General features: G+C 46.4%; 2 protein-coding genes across 4 annotated transcripts in view; one reads left to right on the top strand and one right to left on the bottom strand.

Annotated features, from left to right (window-relative positions):
* Positions 1-6,342, bottom strand: part of ANKRD54 (ankyrin repeat domain 54) — a 544,971-nt gene extending 538,629 nt beyond the window's left edge. For 2 of the 3 annotated variants that reach the window (XM_069653071.1, XM_069653070.1), the window contains exon 1: positions 5,350-5,979. In XM_069653071.1, the coding sequence (XP_069509172.1) occupies positions 5,350-5,833 (484 nt within the window). In that variant the 5' untranslated portion in view covers positions 5,834-5,979. Of the gene's footprint in view, positions 1-5,349 lie in introns of all 3 variants that reach the window. The other variant, XM_069653072.1, reaches the window with a different exon arrangement.
* Positions 6,343-6,735: 393 nt separating this feature from the next.
* EIF3L (eukaryotic translation initiation factor 3 subunit L) overlaps positions 6,736-19,310 on the top strand; it is a 277,699-nt gene continuing 265,124 nt past the window's right edge. The window contains exon 1 of the mRNA XM_069653069.1: positions 6,736-6,871. Within this exon, the coding sequence (XP_069509170.1) occupies positions 6,854-6,871 (18 nt within the window). The 5' untranslated portion in view covers positions 6,736-6,853. The remainder of the gene's footprint in view (positions 6,872-19,310) is intronic.

The following is a 19,310-nucleotide window of genomic DNA, read 5'->3' as shown; positions in this document are numbered from 1 at the left end:
AGGAACAACATTGTGCCAATCAACGAACCCAGAAACAAATTTTGACTTTTATTTAGATTTCTGATGATTAATAATTCATTCATTTTTGGGTGTAGCCATCAGTGGTTCCTGTTTGAGCACAAGTATAAGTCTGAGTTATTCATTAAAAACGCCTATAGTTAGATCTTATCGTGAGACACCATTTTTTGTATTTACAGTAAATAATTTCCACATTTATTTAAGAAAGCGGCAGGCCTACTAATGAAGAGGGAAGCTCGATGAACAGTGGGAAATCAGCAACATGAGGGAAAAAAAAAAAAAAAAAACACTGCCAATTAGCACCATGGGTGTGCTCGCTAGCCAATCCGGTAGCTCGGAATGCGGCTGTATTCACTGGTATAGGCCAGCATTCTGAGCTTCCCCACAGGGATCAAAATTGCTAGGAATTATATTATTTAGCTCCTGCTTCTACGCTAGGAGAGTCCGATCGGCTTAAAACCAACAGCTACCAGGAGCTACTTTTAGCTCCCGGGCCAACACGCGCCTTTCAAACATGCATACGTGATATTAACCTTAAGTGTTTGGGAACGTAAATAATGAAGAATTATGGCACATTTAAATATAATGGATCATACATAATGGGCACAAAATAAAAATGTACATCTGATGTGAAAGTTAGATTTGCAGTGCACTTTGAATTCACTCCTTGTTCCCCGGCAGTAGCTACTGCCTGACGCCTAGCAGCTGGTTTTTAGCTCTGGGTCATCGAGTATTCATTTTGAACCCTCTCTGACTGCTGCGCACCCCTCCCCCGTGCCTCACTTGCTCTCCTAATCCCCCAAGGGCACCTTAAACACTCAAAAAAAAGAAGCACAAGCGTGGGCTACAACAAATGATTTAAAAAAAGAAAAATTCACTTACCTTCATTCTGCAACACAACATGTCTTTGAGAAGGAGTCGGTTTTCAGTGTTGATTGCGTCAGCATAATCAATGTTGAAAACGGGCTCCCTCACAACTGGCATTGCAGGACAGAAGATTTGTTTTCTTTTTTCTTATAATTTAGTCTTTTGTTTGTTTGTTTGTTTGTTTAGTATTTATTATGCGCACCAGACCCTAGGGTATAAAGGCGCAGGATAACGAAAATGTACAGCTTAGTGCAAAGTTACAGGTTACAGAATGTCATACATGTGAAAAGTTAACAAGTACCAAAGTTAGCAAATATTAAGTAGCAGTCAGCTATAACAGTTGTGACAGGCTTAACGGTAAACATGCCTGAACAGGTTCATTTGACATTTGTTGCTATCAGCCAGCTAATCACATTTTGCCTGAATTTGGTAGAGGATTGTTCTGTTCTCAATGTGGCAGGTAACTCATTCCACAATTGCATAGCTTTGACTGGGAAGCTATTTCCCCCTATAGTCGTTAGTTTGAATTGGGGTACTTGGAGGCGATTAGTATTAGCTAGTCTGGTTTGTCTAGCCGAGGTCGTTCTGGAGAATCTGTCCACTAAGTATTGAGGGGCTTTGTTGTTTAAGGCTTTGTGTGTGAGGGACAGAGTTTTAAGTCTAATTTTCTCATAAGTGGTAAGCCATTTATGTTTCCTTCTGGTTTCCGAGATATGTTCTCTCTTCGGAATGTTCAGTGCTGCTTGCAGCGCATTGTTTTGCTGTATCTGAATTTTGCTGATGGTGGATTTAGTTGCTCCTGTGTACAGGGCATTACAATAGTCTAGTTTACAGATGATTAAGGCTCTGGCTAGAGTGAGGCAGCTATTCTGTGATAGGAATTATTTCCCGGCTCCAATTAGTTTACATATATGTTAGGCGATCCTCTGCACACCGATCCACTGCACACCAGAACACTGCTCACATTTCCCCAACACCTCCCTCCAGGGTTCGAGGCTCATGTGATTCGGTTAACCCAAAGGACCGAAAGCTCTGTACCAGGTATGGTGTACGGGCTCGATTGCAACCCTTCCTGCACTGGCAGTTGCCATGGAGAACATACAGCAGAAGGGGCGGCCTTACATCTCCACGCCAATCACATGATGCAGAGTGGGGTTCCTCACGTGACCTTGGTGGACGTCACATGACCCAGAAACGTCACATGACCCAGAAACGCACAGTATATAAGGCTTGAGACACGGAACACTCATTGCTTCTCAGCTGTCTTCAGACCCTGTTTGGTGTTACGTTTTGCTCTACTGTTTACCTTGACCTTGGAACTCTATCTTGGACTCCTTCGGATACTCCTTTGTACCTTTGCTTGGAACTGTTTACCTGTTGCTGGATTTTGGACACGACCCTGACTTGCCTTTGGATTATCCCTTGGTACCTTGTTGAACTCCTACGCCATTTCCCTCTTGGGATTCAAGTCACGCCTTCAGTCCTACAGGTGGCTTATCCTGCACCCACGCTATTCTGCGGTTCTACTGTTCTAGGGACCGCCTCATCTGAGTCTCGAACCTCCCTTCTAGGTTTCCTGGGTTTTCCTAACACCAGATAGGTAAGACTATTCAGATCCTTTGGTTCATGTGATATATTGTAATTGCCTGGTACTTAACCTCGTTCTTTTTGACAGCAGCATCAGTGTTCCAGAGGTTCCGTGGATCCAGGAAGTAACATCTCCCACCTGTGGCCCCAAAGGTCGCACAGCGGGTTTCTTTTAGTTCCCCTGTGCGTCACTTGAGGACGGAGGTTTCAACGGTCTACACGACACTCCAGTCAGAACAATATGTAAGCTGTTGATGAGGCTAGTGTATTTACCTGTTTGGTAAATGATAGGGTAGAGTCAAGGTATATGCCTGGCGTTTTTACTCCCTTTGCTACTTGGATGCAATTATCGTTGATGATGAAGGACGAATAATTAGCACTTAGTTTGTTGATGAGGGACGTGGTGCCCAGGATGAGAAAAATGGCAGAGGCCATGAGTAGCCATCCATGCCTGAACGATGCTGTAGATTCTGTTCACCACTGCTAGATCCTCATCGTAGTCCCCTGAGAGAGGAAGGAGGATCTAGGTATCATCTGCATAGTTGGTGTAGGTGATACCTAGATGGTCCAAGTCATCAAACAGGGGCTTAGTGAAAATGTTATATAGCGTTGGTGAAACACATGAGCCCTACGGCACGCTGCAAGTGATCGGGATGGGGTCCGCCGCTGCTGTAGGTGAGAAGACCCTCATGGTACGGTCACTAAGGAATAATTGGATCCACACTATTGCCTCAGTAGAGAAGTGTGCTGCCGTGTCTAGGTGGTTGCATAGTACATTATGGTCCAGTAGGTCGAATGCGGCAGATAGGTCTAATAGAAGGAGTAATGCTGGTTTTCCAATGTCTCGTAATTTATCAATTTGGGCTTTTAGATCAATAAGTGCAGTTTCTGTGCCGTGTAGTGGTCTGAAACCAGATTGACGAGAACCTAGTAACTGGTTCCGTTCAAGGAAATTCTGGATTTGGATGTATGCCGCCTTGTCCAGAATCTTCAGGAGGAACGGCACAGTAGTGATTGGTCTATAATTGGTGGGTATAGCCGGGTCCAGGGTTTGCTTTTTAAGGAGTGGGAGCACCCATGATTCCTTGAGGTTGTTCGGGATGGTACCGGTGGTAAAGGAAGCATTAATCAGCTTAGTGATAAATGGTGCTAAATCTCTTGCAGCGTCTTTGATCAATTGTGCTGAGCAGAGATCTCCTTTACAGTTTGAAGGTTTCAGTCCAAGTATTACTTTCTCCACCTCTATTATAGAGACTTTGGAAAAGTGGAATTGGGTGGTGGGTTTGGTTTTAGGAGATGTTATTAAATTAGGCAATGTAGAGGTGGCTAGTGTCTCTCTCCTTAGTTCTATTTTCTTTTAAAGGTTGCAGACTTTGTTGGATAATGCATGCTGAATTTCAGAGCACCATTTTTTATCTTAAGACAGTTGTCTTGAGGAGTTATGGGATTTTCTATCTCTCTGAGTATAGAGAATAACTCTTTCATGCTTGAGTTAGCTTGTGTAATTCTGTTATGGTAGGTCTCTTGCTTTGCTCAGAGGATCTCTTTGTTATATTGGGAAGAGATATTGATTAGTTTCACTTTGTTTTCTGGTGTAGGGTTGTGTTTCCAAGAGTTTTCGCATTTTCTTTTTTCTAGTCTGAGTTTTTTTAGAAGGGGGTGAACCAGCTGTTCAGGTGGCTGTATGGTTTACCGTTTCTAAGCTTTAGCGGGGAAATATTATCAAGGGTTATGTTCATAATTTTATTGAATTCTTCAGCTAGCATGTTAGGATCTGAGTTGTCTGGTATAGCGTTTAGTGTGGGCAGAATACCAGGGAGTATTTTGTCTAACGTCATTTTTTTTTTATTTCTACTAAGTGTGGGTGGTGCACATGGTTGTTGTGGTTTGGGGGTTTTTGTATCTAGTGAGAATTCTATTAGATGATGATCTGTCCAAATTTCAGGTGAGATAGTTAGGGTATAGATGTTGCAGTTGTGGTCAGCAACCCAGTCTAGGATTCTCCCTTTGATGTGAGTAGGCTCATTCACTCTTTGGGAGAAGCCCAGTTCTGTCACGATATTGAACGCTGATGTTGTTTGTGGATCGTTGGTGTCATTAAAGCCTACATTAAGGTCGCCAAGTAGTAGTGTTTGGGTAGTGTCTTTTAAATTTTCTGAGAGGATGGATCTTCTAGGAATGTCTTGATGGGACCATGAAGTCTATATATCAAGAGGATATTGCACCTGTGCTGCAGTTTCATGGGTGCTAAGCATAGTAGTCGCCTGTCTGTTTCCATTTCCTTCCCACTCTCACCCTCCCTTATCTATGTCTTAGCTCTTGCACTATCTGAAATGTCATCAGGCCGAGTATGATAGTTAATTTCACATCCTTACTGTTCGTGTAAGAATGTCATTGTATTTTCCCTTGTTCCCTCCCTTGCCTTGAAGCGCTTTGAAACACATTGTGCAAAGGCGCTATATAAATAAACTATCATATCAAGCATGGCTGCCTACATTTGCTAAAGAAAAAAAAAAGATTACGTCATCAAAGGCCCCACCCTTTTTCCTGTGAGACTCCATACATCGAAATATTTTTAAAACAAAAAAAATCAACGTCAAATTACGCCAATCTGAGGGAGATTTACGCTCATCTGTCTGTACCTCGGGCAGAGTTACTGGCAGGGCTGGAAATCCCAGAGACTCCACGCTCTTCCCCCGCAGAGGAGCGTAAAAACCCTGAGTCTCTGTGATAAACCCGGAGATTAGGCAATTAAGGTGCTAATGGCGATAGCAACCTCAGTGTTGGACCAACCCTGCCAGTAACGGCCTGCTCCCTCAGTTAATAAATATGAGCGACAAAGCAAGAATAAGAAAGTAGGGCTCTCCTCTCCCTTACCGTAGAGATCTTTCCCAAGGGGGCCAAGATTCCTCCTCAGCCTTCGGGCGCTCTTCAGCCTTTGTGCTGCACTCCTCCGCTGCAGCCGGTCAAATCCGGAGTGTTGCTGCCAGAGAGAACGCAGAGGGCCAGTGGTGATATCCAAGGTAGCTCCGGGCGAAGGTAAGCTGACACCGCCACCAGTCCAGGCCATTGGGTATCCCCCACCTTCTGCACCCAATGAGGCAGCTGCAGGCTCCTTGCTCTGAACAGGTCCTACCTGCCAAATCTGACCACCACCCTCCAAGCCACGTAGAGGTCCAGTATTGCCCAAAGGGCCCCCACAATGCAGGCCTGCCTCCAGTTCCCCAGCCCCAGAGGCAAAAACGTGATCTTCTGTCTGTATTCCAAGCCTCGGGTCTCCACCATCATTACTCAACAACGAGCCACTGACATTCTCATGGCCTTTGCCATGCATCGTTGGGGGTGGGCTTTCTCTATCCATGTGCTACAAGAGGTCTCGGACTGTGTACTGGCCCTGTTCACGAAGTGTCCCCCACCTGCACTGCTCTTATAAACAAAACAGGCCACGGTGTCAACTGCCAGTATCCACAAGACCACTAAAGCCTAAAAGGTATTTTCAACAAGGAGCAACTAGCCTTCACCAATACGAGTGTGGCTAAAAACCACAGTACGGTTAAACGCTGTTAAAGGGGCGTCTGACACCGTAATTATACAACATATTTAAACATGCCGTTTTATCCTCTTACATCTTTTAACCCTTTACTTGACTCATACTTCGCTCTCACCTCACTCCCTTCCCCTGTAGCCGAGCTTTAAAGTAAGCCAATCGGAAGAAAACGTCTGTTATTCATTGCGGATTTTAGCCAATCAATAAATGACGAGGGAGAAAGCAGTCATAAAGTGACCAATTGGAACACTACTAGAACAAATATATTTAAAAAAATCCTCCTCTTCGCTGTATTGCAGAGCAATGGGCGGCGCTTAGGTTATAGTCCGACTCCGCACCCGGTTGATTGCCTTGACTAGAGTGAGACATTCTGAAAATGTGATGAACGTGTATGGTGGCCATCTTTAAGGGGTGCTTTGTCAAGTCTAACATTGCAATGATACAATGAGAAAGTTAACCAGGAAGAACATGAAGTAGAGGATAACCTAAATAAAAAACTATTTCACAAAATAAAATGTATGTTCAGAAAAAGCTTTTAATGTGTTCATTATTTAAATTATTTGTTGGGATTGGTAGTACATTTGGTTGATTGGTCCGATGTCTGAGTATATTACATGTACTATTTGTATTGCAGCTATTTGTTGTTGTATTTTTCATTGTGTTTATGATTGACCGCCCAGCGGCTATGGCAGAGTCAAGATGGCGGTTGCTTTTAGAAGTTTGCGCGTTGCTATCGCCTCCGAGTGCAGCGGAAATGACGTAGGCGCTGGACGCTGGGTCTTTTTTTCTCCTCTACTCGTGGGATCCTTGTAGAACATCTTTACCAGCAGCAGGATGGAATACGAAGGGGAGGTAAGTGCGCTAAATCCGGGTTATACTTTATGGGTAATTCGTAGTAGGAAGGAAGAGACGGCATATATTTGCGTGGACTATGGTGCGGGAAGGAATCTAAAGAGGCGGGTGGCAACAAGTGTGACATGCCCGACATGTGTGCTGTTGCTTGCTTCTCCTTGGTTTGCTTTTGCTCGCAGGAGTGAAGTCAGTGATCGGTCGTGCAGAATTAAGCCACATGTTGGGTAGTTATTGGACATACGCTAAATGTCATTCTCTCTTCTTCCCGCTAGTGCAGAGAAAGCGCTTGTCTCGCTGCCAGATTTAATCAGGGATGACTTTTGGGTCGTGTCGTATCGCTCCTAGCTCTGTTTGAATCTGTAGTTGCTGTTTTTGGTGAGCTTCTTAATTTGTTACTTTGTCACAGCTGAGCTTGCTTCGTGGGATCACTGCTGTTGTGATACCTGTGGGAAGTGATCTAATGGGTTTGCGGATTTGTCGGCAAGGGTCTTGATCAGTGGATGCACATTCTGTCGTGATCCGCCTTGTCAGGCCGGTCACCGCCCCAGCTAGGCAATGCACATATATGCGGAGCTGGCTGTCGGACACATCTTTATTCTTGTGCCTTCAAACATGGACTGCCCTTTCCTTCTCTGTGATGGTCACTTCCCTGCTTCCCAGCTACAAACTACATTACCCGACACTGCACTCCCTAACAACATTATACTACCCCATGTCTTCAATAAGTCTGTGAGGCTTTGTCCTCGCCCTTCGAGGTCGCTGACACACCACATCTGATGATTCAGGCCTGGCATCACACACCTGGTCATCTGGGGTAGCTCTGTCAGATTCCCCACTGTCTCCCTGATAGTACGCCTATGATGAGTAGGTTGCTTCCCACTCCCGAGGATTTCATCGTCTTGATCGGCCACCTCCTGTCAGTCTCTTGAAGTGCAGGGTGTTTCTTGTCACCTGTTATTATTCTCCTTCAGCTGTGACCATGGGTCCTTTCTTTTCTTCGCAGTAACAATTGAAGGGTCTTCATGAAACTGGGTGCCCCTCTTGCTGCTTTGGGTTTGTTTCGCTAACACTACAACCCCTTTTGTTAGTGTGGAGTTCTTGGCTCACCTCCTGGCATCTACACAACACTTGATTTTGTCGCTTTGCTTCCTTATCCCGCTCCCTCATCCTCTACGTGTCCACCAGCCATGCTTGGACACTGTGGTAGTTGAGTACGAACATTGCAACCAAACATTATTTCTGCCAGGCACTTTGCCGTGAAGCTGTGTGGCTTGCTCCGGTAGTCTCATAGTAGCTGGTACAACACCTGTTCATGTGGTTGTCCTGTCGGCTGTGATATTTGCAGCGCTTGCTTCAGGTTGGCCATGAAGCCTTCAATTGTGGCCATAGTGGGGTTGCCTTCCTGTGATAGAACCCCATATATTCCGAGGAAAGTCTTGGAGGACTGTCCTGTGAATGGTGGCCTATTGTCCGATTTCACCTGTCTGGGAATGCCGTGGGATGACATGGTGAGCTGCTTTTCAAGAGATTATTGGTGCTTCTGGAAAGCGAGAGTACTCATCCATCACTACTAGCACATTTCCCCCCCCCTCCCCCCCCTCAATCGGCCCAAAGAAGTCAACCGCACTTCTCCCACACACCACTTAGCAGCTCCAACATGCATTAGTTATCAAATGTACCGAAAAGCCACTGAGGCCTCCGGCACACTCTCTGATCTTGGGTGTCGCAACAAGGAATCTGCCGGGTGTCCTCTTTTGCTGGCCTATGATTGATGCAGAATGTATAATCCTTCAAAAGCAGGCCTCACCGGGCAATGCGGGGCATCATTTTCGCTCGCGGGTTGCCATACAGAAATGGTAATGCTTGGTGTTTCATTGCAATTGTGATTGCCTTCCCTTGTAGGAATAAATGAAAATGATGAATGCCAGGCTCTTTCTCGGCCTATGAGTAGGCCTGCTGAGTGTTTGGTAAGCTACTGCTTTCATAGGAGACAATCTGTCTCTGGAGTTGTCCAGGCTTTTCTGTGCTAAAATGGCCCCTAGGCCTACTGGGCTTGTATCTACTGTTAGTTCCATCTCTCTTTCTGCGTCAAAGTATGCCATGTTTTCAGCCTGTGCTGTCCGATCTTGTATGGATGTGAAAGCTTGCTGGCATGCCGGGGAACACTGGAAAGGTGTGTGCTGTTTGGTGAGGGCTACTGCCGGCCACTGATGGTGGCAAAGTCCTTGATGTAACGTGTTAAACCCAGAAACTACACGAGTTCTGGGATGTTTGTCTGTGGCATAGTTTCATTCAGCGCATATACCTTTTCGGGCCCCGGGGTCATGCCATTTTCTGTAAAGATGTGCCCAAAGAACTGCAGAGTCCCTTTTTTCTGAATTCACACTTATCTTTGTTTAGCGTGCTGTTTGCTGCTTCCAGGGTCATGCATACTCTTGCTTGGGTGTCGTCATGTTTTTCTGCAGTGGTACCGAACACCAGAATGTCATCACTGTAATTGATGCTGTTTGGGATGAGTCTTATAACATTGTGTGTTTCTTATAGAAAAATGTCTGCCGCCGACGATGCCCCAAAACAAAGTCGCTTATATCTATATAGCCCTAAATGGCTCACAAATGTTGATATACCTGCTCTCCTGGTTTGGGGCCAGCTGATGGTACCCTTTATTAAGGTCCTATTTTGAAAATACATTGACCCCATTGAGAATGTGAATCCTATCTGTGATGCGAGGGACCAGATGGTGTCCCCTCTTGATAGCCCGATACAGTCTCATCATATCCACACATAGTCGAATGGCATCGGCACTCTTCTTCGGAACAGGTACAATGGGGGACACCCAGGGTGTGGGCCCTACCGGAGGTTCTATGTTGCCCTGTTCCAACAATTTGTGAAGTTCCTCCTTGACCTGCTGTTGGATGTTGACAGGGATACCTCCTATAATGTTGAGCAATCGGTGGAATCTCTTAGTTGATGTGCAGTCTGATCTGTCTGTTACAGAGCTTCCCAATGCCCTTAAATAGTGATGGGTATAATTGATCAATCTTGTCCACGTTGTCAATATACTTGTGAACCTTTAGTTTGTATAACATGTGGATGAGTGCCATGTCCACATCTGTTTAGAAACTCAGGATGCACCCACACTCTGTAGGGGTGGAGATAACATGAACCAGAATGGTCTTCACCTGTGTCTTGTATCTGTATGTTGCCTCAACCCGTATGGATAGATGTCTACTTTCGATGGGCGCAGCTTGTAAACGTGCTCCCTTATGGCATTCACTGTGGTACCAGTGTCTATGAGGAATTCGGTCTGCCCCTCGTTCAGATGCATGAGGAGTGTGGGGCTGTTCACGGTTGCTTGTTGATTTCCCTAGGTATATAGACATCTATTACACCTGTCTCCCTTCAGAGGAGCTCAGTTCGGTATCAGATGGCGATTGCTCCAAGTATCGGATGTGTCGTCTTGACCGACGTTCGGGTTGCACGGACAAGATGCAGTATTGCCTTCTGTCTCTGGATCCTTAATCTCACCTCTCACCTTCTTTCGATCTGCCCTGCACTTGGGCTGCATTTGAGAGGCTTCCGATGCAGTGTTTGTGGTCTTCATCCTTGGGCCTTTTGGCTGTGCTTCCCTTATTGTCTCTTCCCGACCTTCGGGCTACCCGACATACAGACTTGCATGGTTTTCTTCTCTGCAAGCGGAGCATCTTTGTCCAATTGCCGGGAATGTGCCCTTGTGGGGAAATTCATAGCCGCATCTATAGCGGAATGGTTCACCCCGAGGCCTTGTTGTCCCTTGTAATTTTTGTATCACCTCAAGATGTGCCAGTGACCCTTTTGGGTTCCCAAATGACTCCACTTGTGAGTCCACAGCTAATTCCGCTCTTGCCAGCATTAGTATTTCCTCCAAGGTTCTAGACTTTTGGAGCAGTTGTCTTCTAAAGCTCTGTGACTCACTTTCCTGCTATGATTTGGGATCTCTATGCTTCAATATTATAATTGTTAGTCAGTGTTTCATTTTAATGAACCATCTCATCACAAAGACATCCATGGCTTCTCCTTTCATTTGTTCCGTGGTGTGAAAGAGGTGCCTTTGCATTATCCACATTGATATGTGGAGTGACGTATGTGGCTAGTGCAGTCTTTATTACATTTTGTATTGCGCAACGAACCCATAGGCAACTGGCTGCATCAGTTTAAGAATATGGTTACAAGTAGTACAGGGTTAAGCAGAGTGGTTACATGGAGCATGGCCTGTTATGTTGGTATCCTGTTAGTACACTTAAGAATTTGGTTACAAGTAATGCAGATCATAGTGCATGCTTAAGATTGTGGTTGCAGTAGTGGCATGCTTAGGAAGATGGTTACAAAATGTGTCAGTCTAAGATCTTGGTTACATATTCAGCCGGCTTACGAATTTGGTTGCATATAATGCATACTTCAGAATTTGATTACAGTGGCTATGGGGCCCAAGTGATGCAGCTGTTGACATTAGTTGCACACAGGGACAGCTTAAGAGTATGGTTACTTGGATGGAGGTGGTAAACCTGGACTGGTATGGATTCTACTCGGTTGCTTGCAGGTGGGGTGAATGTGGCTAGATATCCTGTGTGAAGAACCACTTTTTTTTTTTGTTTTTTGTGGAAGAATAGTAGGGCAGGATCCCTCCTTGCTAGTGGCAAGGAGTTTGAATAGTGTCTATGGAGTCGGGTGGAAACTCATTGATAATGTCCCTGGTGGCAGGGCCTGCCGCCAGTTTTAATAAACGTTGTCTGGCATCTTCCACGGGTCCTATAGCTCCCACATATGTCAGTCTCTAATACATCTGGCCCACTTCAGCCCCATATTGCTGGTATTCGAGTCACCAGCAGTTTTATGGTTAAGGACTCTTTATGTCCTGTATTTGGGGTATGACCGGGAATGTAGCTAGGATGTCAAGGTCTGACATGATCACTGTGTCGTTCTCCTTTCGGGCCTTGGTCTGTGGGTGACTGCAGCTGGGCCCCTCCACCTCCCTTGGTGCTCTCTCCTTGATGGCCCGGCTGTGGGATGGTGTCCACTGTCAAACTGATTTGGCTGGAGTGTGTGTCCTCACCTCCGAAGATGGGGCCCGCCTGGGATTGGCACAGTTTCTTTTCTGGCCACACAGGCTCCTGCCCTCGCGGAAAGACCACTAAAGGACCAAGTCCTGTGTTGTAACCTTTGTCTCCTTTACTTTCCGTTTTACCAACTGGCAGCACCCTTTCAGGTGCCCACATCTCACCAGCGTCTTCGTTATGCTCGGCACGATTGCTGCCGGTTCCTCTGCTGCCGTTGCTGCTCCACGTGGGCTGACCTCGTCACCAATGTCGTGATCCACCTTGTCGGGACCCCAGGCCTGGCTGCCAGACCGGTTGCTGTCGCTGCCCCAGCTACGCAGTGCACACATACGCAGAGCCGGCTGTCTGACTCATGTTAAAGGTATTTGTATCGTTCACCATCGCCACTGGAGTCATCCTCGGGCGCTTTGGTGAATCTGAAAAGGAGGGTGAGTGTTGGGTGTAGTGCGAATAGGAATGTTGAGGGTTGTGATTTCCTGCTGGCTGCTTCAGTTCGGTTTGCACCGTTCGCTGAGCTTAAGTGCAGTTTATGGGTCGGTGCGACTTCCCATGTCCTGTTGAGGGGTAATGTGTTAGTCTGTTGTTGTAGTGTGGTGAAGTAGGTGCGTATTGCTGCGCAGAGACGTGGTTGTGTGTTTCTGTATGGCAAATGTATGCGGAAAGTTGAGGTTTTAGAGTTGGGTTAGCAGCTTTTTCTTACGTCTTTGTCTTTGGATTTCTGTGCTTAACATCTTTAATTATCCTGTACATGCCCACCCGGCAGCGTTGTCGAAATGTACAGAAGTTAATGTAACTGCAGCGGCAAGCTAGATTTTGATTTCTTTTATTTTTTAAGTTATTTTATTGAAGGATACATGAGTAAAACCAGTCCGGAACATTAACATATCAACAGTCCTGCTTTGTGGCATATCATAAACTTTACTTTAACATTCCCATAGCTATTCTCTCCCCCTCCCACCTACTATTCTTGTCTGCTACACTATCCTATGGATGCTCCATCTATAAAACAGTTAGAAGCACCACGCATGCTCATTAAGGTCAATTCGCCTGTCTCATCTACAACTTCCTTAGTGAACAAGGTTTGTAGCAAGACTTCCCATTCTTTGATTCCTCTTGAGTCCCCCTCTTGGTCCCGCCACTGATTCTGCCCTTCCCACACCTGTGCATATTCCTTCACCATTCCTCTACTCCCGGGCCCTTTGGCGACTACCATGCCATAGCAATCCTTCGTTTGGCCAAAATACACGCTAGATCCACTTTGGTGCATGTTTCCGGCTTTTGGGACGCGAAGCGGCCCAACAGACAAGCCCCCAGGGAAAGTGCATCCAATTCCACCCCTCCACACCCTTTTGTAGTCTATTCGCCACCTCCCGCCAATATGACCTCGCTACTGGTCATGCCCAGAACATATGTAGCATCCCTGCATCTATCGTCCTGCACCTGGGACAGCCCTACACCAATGCGTCCGGAAACTGCTAAATCTGCTGAGGCGTCATATGTGCCCTGTGCGTCACTAAGAGTTGTATAATGTCAAGACTTGATTGTTGCGTGGATTAGGATGTCCTCTGTCCCTAAGTACCGAACAGGGAGATACCAACAACTCACTGTTCAGTCTTTAGGGCCACAGGTGGCAGGTACAGAACACCGGAATCCTCGAACGGCTGGTGATGAAACAAGCAATTAGGCATACAAAATACGTTGGTCTGTAATACAAGACAGGTATAATGTTGATATTGGAGAACAGGGTGTTACCTATAGATGGGGAAGGGAATTCAAAAAAAGGAAACCCAAGAGTGATGGTGCTTGAAGTTTCCCTGAGTGGTGTGTGCTGTACCCTCAGTGAGTGTAGAAGCGGCAGCAACAGGAGCCCGCAGCAGCCTGCTCCTGGCCGGGTGGGAAACACACTGCTGCAGTGAAAATGAAGGAGAAATCCAGGTGGACGTGTTCTGGTATTTTGGGAGTAAAGCAGAGGTTTTATGGGATGTTGAGTGCATGACAAATGAGCTGCAATCACGCTTTTGGGACACTTTCTTGTGGTATCCTAGTATCCCTTCCCATTGTGCTTGGGTGAAGGCTGCCCCCAGATAATCTTGCCATTTGCTCTGTACAACTAGAGGGGAGGTGTGCCCATTAGACAGTAGATCACATTTTTGCGATATTGCATGCCCTCCCTCTGCAACATCATATAGGACATCCACTATAGAGTGTTTCTCCATTAACTCTCTGTATGTGGGTCACCGACATGTGATCCCTCTCTTGATAGTGCTATGCAATATATATTGGCCTGGGTGGATGCCCGTCTGCCCAGTCAGTTTAGAGAAGGGTATGTAGACCGTATCCTGCAACAAATCTCCTATGGTGGCCACCCCGCTGGTCTCCCAGTACACCCACCCTTGCCTGAGACAAGTCTGATACCACTGCGACCAAAGGAATCTGTATCGAGATTGTGCCCGTCGGCGCCATCACTGCCATGGCTATGTCCCACAACTTCACTCCTAAGGACACTAGGGGTGACCACAGTAACTCTTTCAGATAGTAACTGACATTGAAACTGAAGCTTAACTTTGAAGGCCTGCTGTAAGAGAAGTATTACTGTTTCTCTACTTGTCGATCTGAAACCTGCTGTCTTCAAGAACTGATCCAGAGAGGACCTGGTTAGGCACCCTCTTCCCGAGCTACAAGGGACCATTGTACACTGCTAACCTTCGCCGAAGCTCCCTGGAAGTCAGACCCTCGACAGGCTGCTGATCGGAGACTGGGACCGCCGAGGAGAAAAAAAGAGAAGCACCGGACATTCCGTCCACCATCGTCCACCAGGGTTCGCAGGTTTGCTATAACTGCTGGAGGCCCGTCGAAGTTAGCTGCCCAGAAGCGGGGACTGCTTGACGCTGTGCCGTCGACAACCGGAGCCACACCGCTCCATTGATTGAGACATTTGATTCCTGGACGCGCTCGTCCGCACCACTGACCGCCTTATCCCACCGTAGAAGGCCAGGCCGTCAACACGCCGAGGAGCATCCGCCGGTGGGTTTCCCGCCACCCAACTACTGTAGAGACGCTGGACGACTCGACACCCTTGCCGGGCCACAGTTCTTCACAACTGAGCCAGAAATCGCTCCGTTTCATTTTACTCTGCTGTCCTTTGTGCTCCGTTTTGATGTGGAGCTGCCATTCCAAGATGGCCACTCGTTTTTACCCTGCACTGGAGTGCTGGGCCTGGTGCTGCTGGGGGGTTTTGATTGGCTGGAGCATGTAACATCAGGGCCAATGGGAAGGCTGGCAGGCTTGGCCGGCCCTCCTCACAAGGCCCACTCCTAAGGCCCTGTCTACCGCTGTCCACCGTGGTACCCCTGAGTCATTGTGAGCCCTCCTACCCCCCTTAGTCACTGTGTGATCCCCTGTCTCCCCGTTAGTCACTGTGAGCCCCCTGCCCCCCCTTTAGTCACTGTGTAACCCCCTCCTCAATTCCATCCTCTACTACCTTCCTTCTCCCCCCTCCTCCTCCTAGCACTTACTCCTGTCATCTGTTCTGTGACTCTTGACAGCAGCTTGTCCGTCTCCCCTCCTTGTTCTTCTCCCTCCTCCCCCTCCCCTGCTTTTTAAATTTGTCACCAACATTTTTGCTCAGTAGCGTGCCTTGTTCTCCTTCCTTCCCCCTCCTTCCCCTTGCCAAGACCCCCCGCCCACCCCGCCTCTTGTTACCACCTGCACTGCGTAAATTGTCGTCAGACATAGTAATGTTACTGCTTGCTTTGTTCTCCTTCCTATCCATTACCTCTTACCTTACTTGTTATATGCACTTGCACTATCAGAAATGTCGACAGGCCTATTATGATAGTTATTTTTCACATTCTGTATTGTTCAAGGACTTTTACTGTATTTTCCTATGCCCCCCTCCCTCCTTGAAGCGCTTTGAAACACTTTGTGTATAGGCGCTATATAAATAACTATCATATCATATCACAAACTCTTTGCGATCCTGAACTATCGACATCTAGGTGCCCCGCACGCCTCTTCCTTGCAGGACGTCTACGACTCGTCGTCGGCGAGCACTGCCAGGTCCGAAGCGGCTGCCTCACCGCCTTTACCCCTTTCTTCGAAGGATCTCGACAATCCGTGGCTCCTGCTTTAAAAGGAGCCACTCCTGAAGGATCCGTCGACGACTCATCGTCAAACTCTGCTGTTCCAGGTACATTGAGGTGGTAGAAACACTTTACAAGGAAATAAGACTAATTGGACAATATATAGACTGGGCTTGTAGTAGATCTTTATTTTACAGGTTGCCCTGTTGGGAGGGAATCTCTGCACAGAACTGTCTAGCGGTAGGGGCCCAGTATTCTGCCAATTGTTCTAACCAATTGCTTTCCTCCTATGTCTATTGTTGGTTACCTTTTTATTAATTGATTTGTGTGACATTTGACCAGAGTACAGTTGATGCACTTTAATGAAATCTGCTGATAATTGTGGTACCTCTTAAAACTGTATATATTTGCCATTGTAGATTAACTGAGCGCTAAGGGAGTTTTTTGATTGTGTATATAACCTCGACCCTTAATTATATAAAGACTGTGTTTTCACTAATACAGTATGCGGACATTCCTTTGTGGGTGCTTGGGGACTACACTGTATTTAAGAACCAGCCTGCATCACCTCTTGAGAAGCTAGTCCTTGATTGCGCTACCCTATAGAGAATCTTGGTTGGGATCCTCTGTGCCTCTCCTGTGCCATATAGAGAGCAGGAGTACAGACACCCCGCCCCCCCTCCAGTCTTTACAGGTCCGTTTTCCAAGTCCCATGCCTCTGAGATGTGCCAACCCATCTTGCCTCTTGCCATCGGTCTAGTGTACACCAACTGGACCCATTTGACAAACGTATGTCCAAAACCAAATATCCTCAGCGTTGCATAGAGCCAGTCCCATTACACGGAATCGAACGCTTTTACCGCGTTCAATGTGGCTATGGCCCACGGGGTCTTCCAGGATGCCAGCCTGTAACAAATATTTAATCTCCGTAGGTTCCAGGCCATACCTGAACTAACTTGGGTGTCTCTTTTCATCCTAGTCGCCAGTATGGACGTTTTTATCTTATTATCCTGATTAAGCAGTGAGAGGGGCCTAGAAGAGCTACATTCCAACTGGGTTTTGTGGGGTTTACGGAGGGGTATAATGTTCTTTCGAGCTAAGTGTAAGGACCCCTACCGCCATAAGATCATTACATGTTAAATGTACTGAGTAAGTGGGGGGGGGCAATTAGTGTGCATATTCTTCATAGAATTCACTAGGTAGCCCATCTGAACCTGCCGTCTTTCTTGTCGGCAACCTCATAATCGTGTTTTGTATGTCTTCTAAGGTGATGGGCACCTCTAGACTGTCTCTTTCCTCGTGACACAGCACCAGGAGCTCAATCTGATAACTTCCTCTAAGTGAGTGCTTTATGTCGGCGGTCCATACTGGTACAATTGCTGGTCAAAATTTGCGATACACCTCATTAACTCAGTTCTGGGTATAGCATACCCCTCGCTGTCCTGTTTATCGAGTGTATGGGGCTCTGTTGTGCCTTGTTCATATATAACCATGCCAACAATCGGCCTGGCTTATCTCCCTCCATATCTTGTTTATTTGTATATTTAGTGAGTCCATACATTTCTGTTTTAATTCCTCCACCTTTGCATTTTTGTCTGGGTGCTGCTCTTGAGCTTGTTCTAATTTCCTCAATTGTTCCTCACCAGAGGACAATTCCTTATTTATGGTTGCCTGGACAGTACTGGATCCCGCTATGGCAGCCCCTCTGACTACCACCTTCAACGCTTCCCAGAAGGTTCCAGCTCTGGCTCCACTGCCCAGATTGTACGAGACGTACTCCCTAATGCTGTCTTTAATGCTGTCTCTAAATAAGCAATCTTTTCACTTCTGAGCCTCCATGTCGGTATCAGGACCCTGGGGCAGCACATATTGCCATTGTAAACTAAGCAGGGGATGATCCAATAAGACACTCCCTTTATACTCGGCATGCCTGATGTGATGTGTTAATTCCCGCCCCACGATCTATCCTTGTGTATATACTCTGTCTGGCACTGAGAAATGTGAGTAGTGTCTGGATGAAGAACTCGCCAGGATTCCTCCAGAGCAAAAAGAATCCAGGACAGTCTGTAATGTTCTTGCAGGCGGTGCTAATTTGTCTGATAGGTCTCCTCTCCACATCATATTAATATCACGATATGGACCCAATCGGGGATATAGAGACTGGGAGAACTTGGCAGCGCTGTGGTTGGGGGTGAGGGGGGGGCATACATGTTAACCAGGCATGTATCTACCTGTTCAATGAGGCCTTGGACAAGCACCATTCTGCCCTCATTGTCTGGCTTAACCTGTGTGACCTTGAAGGGTACTGTGGGTGTAATCCATATCGGGACTCCATAGGCGGAGTACGTGGAACCAAATACTTGCCCCCTCCATCTTCCTACCAATAGTGCCTGTTTTTCAGCTGTGAGGTGCGTTTCCTGAAGCATGGCAATGTCTGTTAGGACAGATTTTCTGAAGTCCAACTAAGGGCTTCTTCAAAACTATTCAACTGGGACAGTACAAGACTCCACTCTTAGTATAAGACTGTACCACCTGAGTACATGGTAGCGTAGGCAGAGCAGCCAGGCTTATCTTAGGAGGGAGAGAGGGCAGTAGATAAAGTACAAATGAAATTGTCATACAAATGATCCAAAGAAACACTGAAACACTATGTATTGTAAAAATAAAAGATTTATTTAAATACAGGTAGGCCCAGATAAATCTAGGGGTTAAGTAAGTACTAACACATTATATGAAATCACAATATAAAACACAACACTATACTTGAAAGTACACGGACCCAAGTATAAACCTTATTTGGAACACATAACAGTAGTTCTAGGGAAGTCAAAACCGTGTTATACACGTTTAGTATAGGTCAAGCCTATTCTTTGGGAGTAAAAGACCGATGGTTACTTTCAGATTACTTTTGGTAATACAAGGACAGTGGGCCCTTCCAGTTGTACAGTGACTCTTGGAACAAATCACATAAACAGTCAACTGGACAATATACTTTTGGTGAATAGTGAAACACTAATTCTAGGTGCAGTAAAAACCTATAACTAGTTTTGTCATAACACACAGTTCTACCAGGAGAGTAAAACCTAAGGGTGTAATGTACAATTGCAGATGCTTTGGAAATCAGGGAACCCCAGATTGTGGTAAGCAATAACTCTGGTAACTTGTTTTGGATGGCACTAAAACCCACTTTAACTTCACAATGAAGGGCAAAGTAAAACCCTATGTCACACTTTACTGAATAATTATTCTAGGTAGGCAACA

The sequence above is a fragment of the Ambystoma mexicanum genome, chromosome 3q (assembly GCF_040938575.1).
Source record: "Ambystoma mexicanum isolate Mex_15411 chromosome 3q, UKY_AmexF1_1, whole genome shotgun sequence".
Lineage (NCBI taxonomy): Eukaryota > Metazoa > Chordata > Amphibia > Caudata > Ambystomatidae > Ambystoma > Ambystoma mexicanum.
Note: the sequence above shows the minus strand (reverse complement) of the source record. Positions and strands in the feature narration are given on the sequence as shown.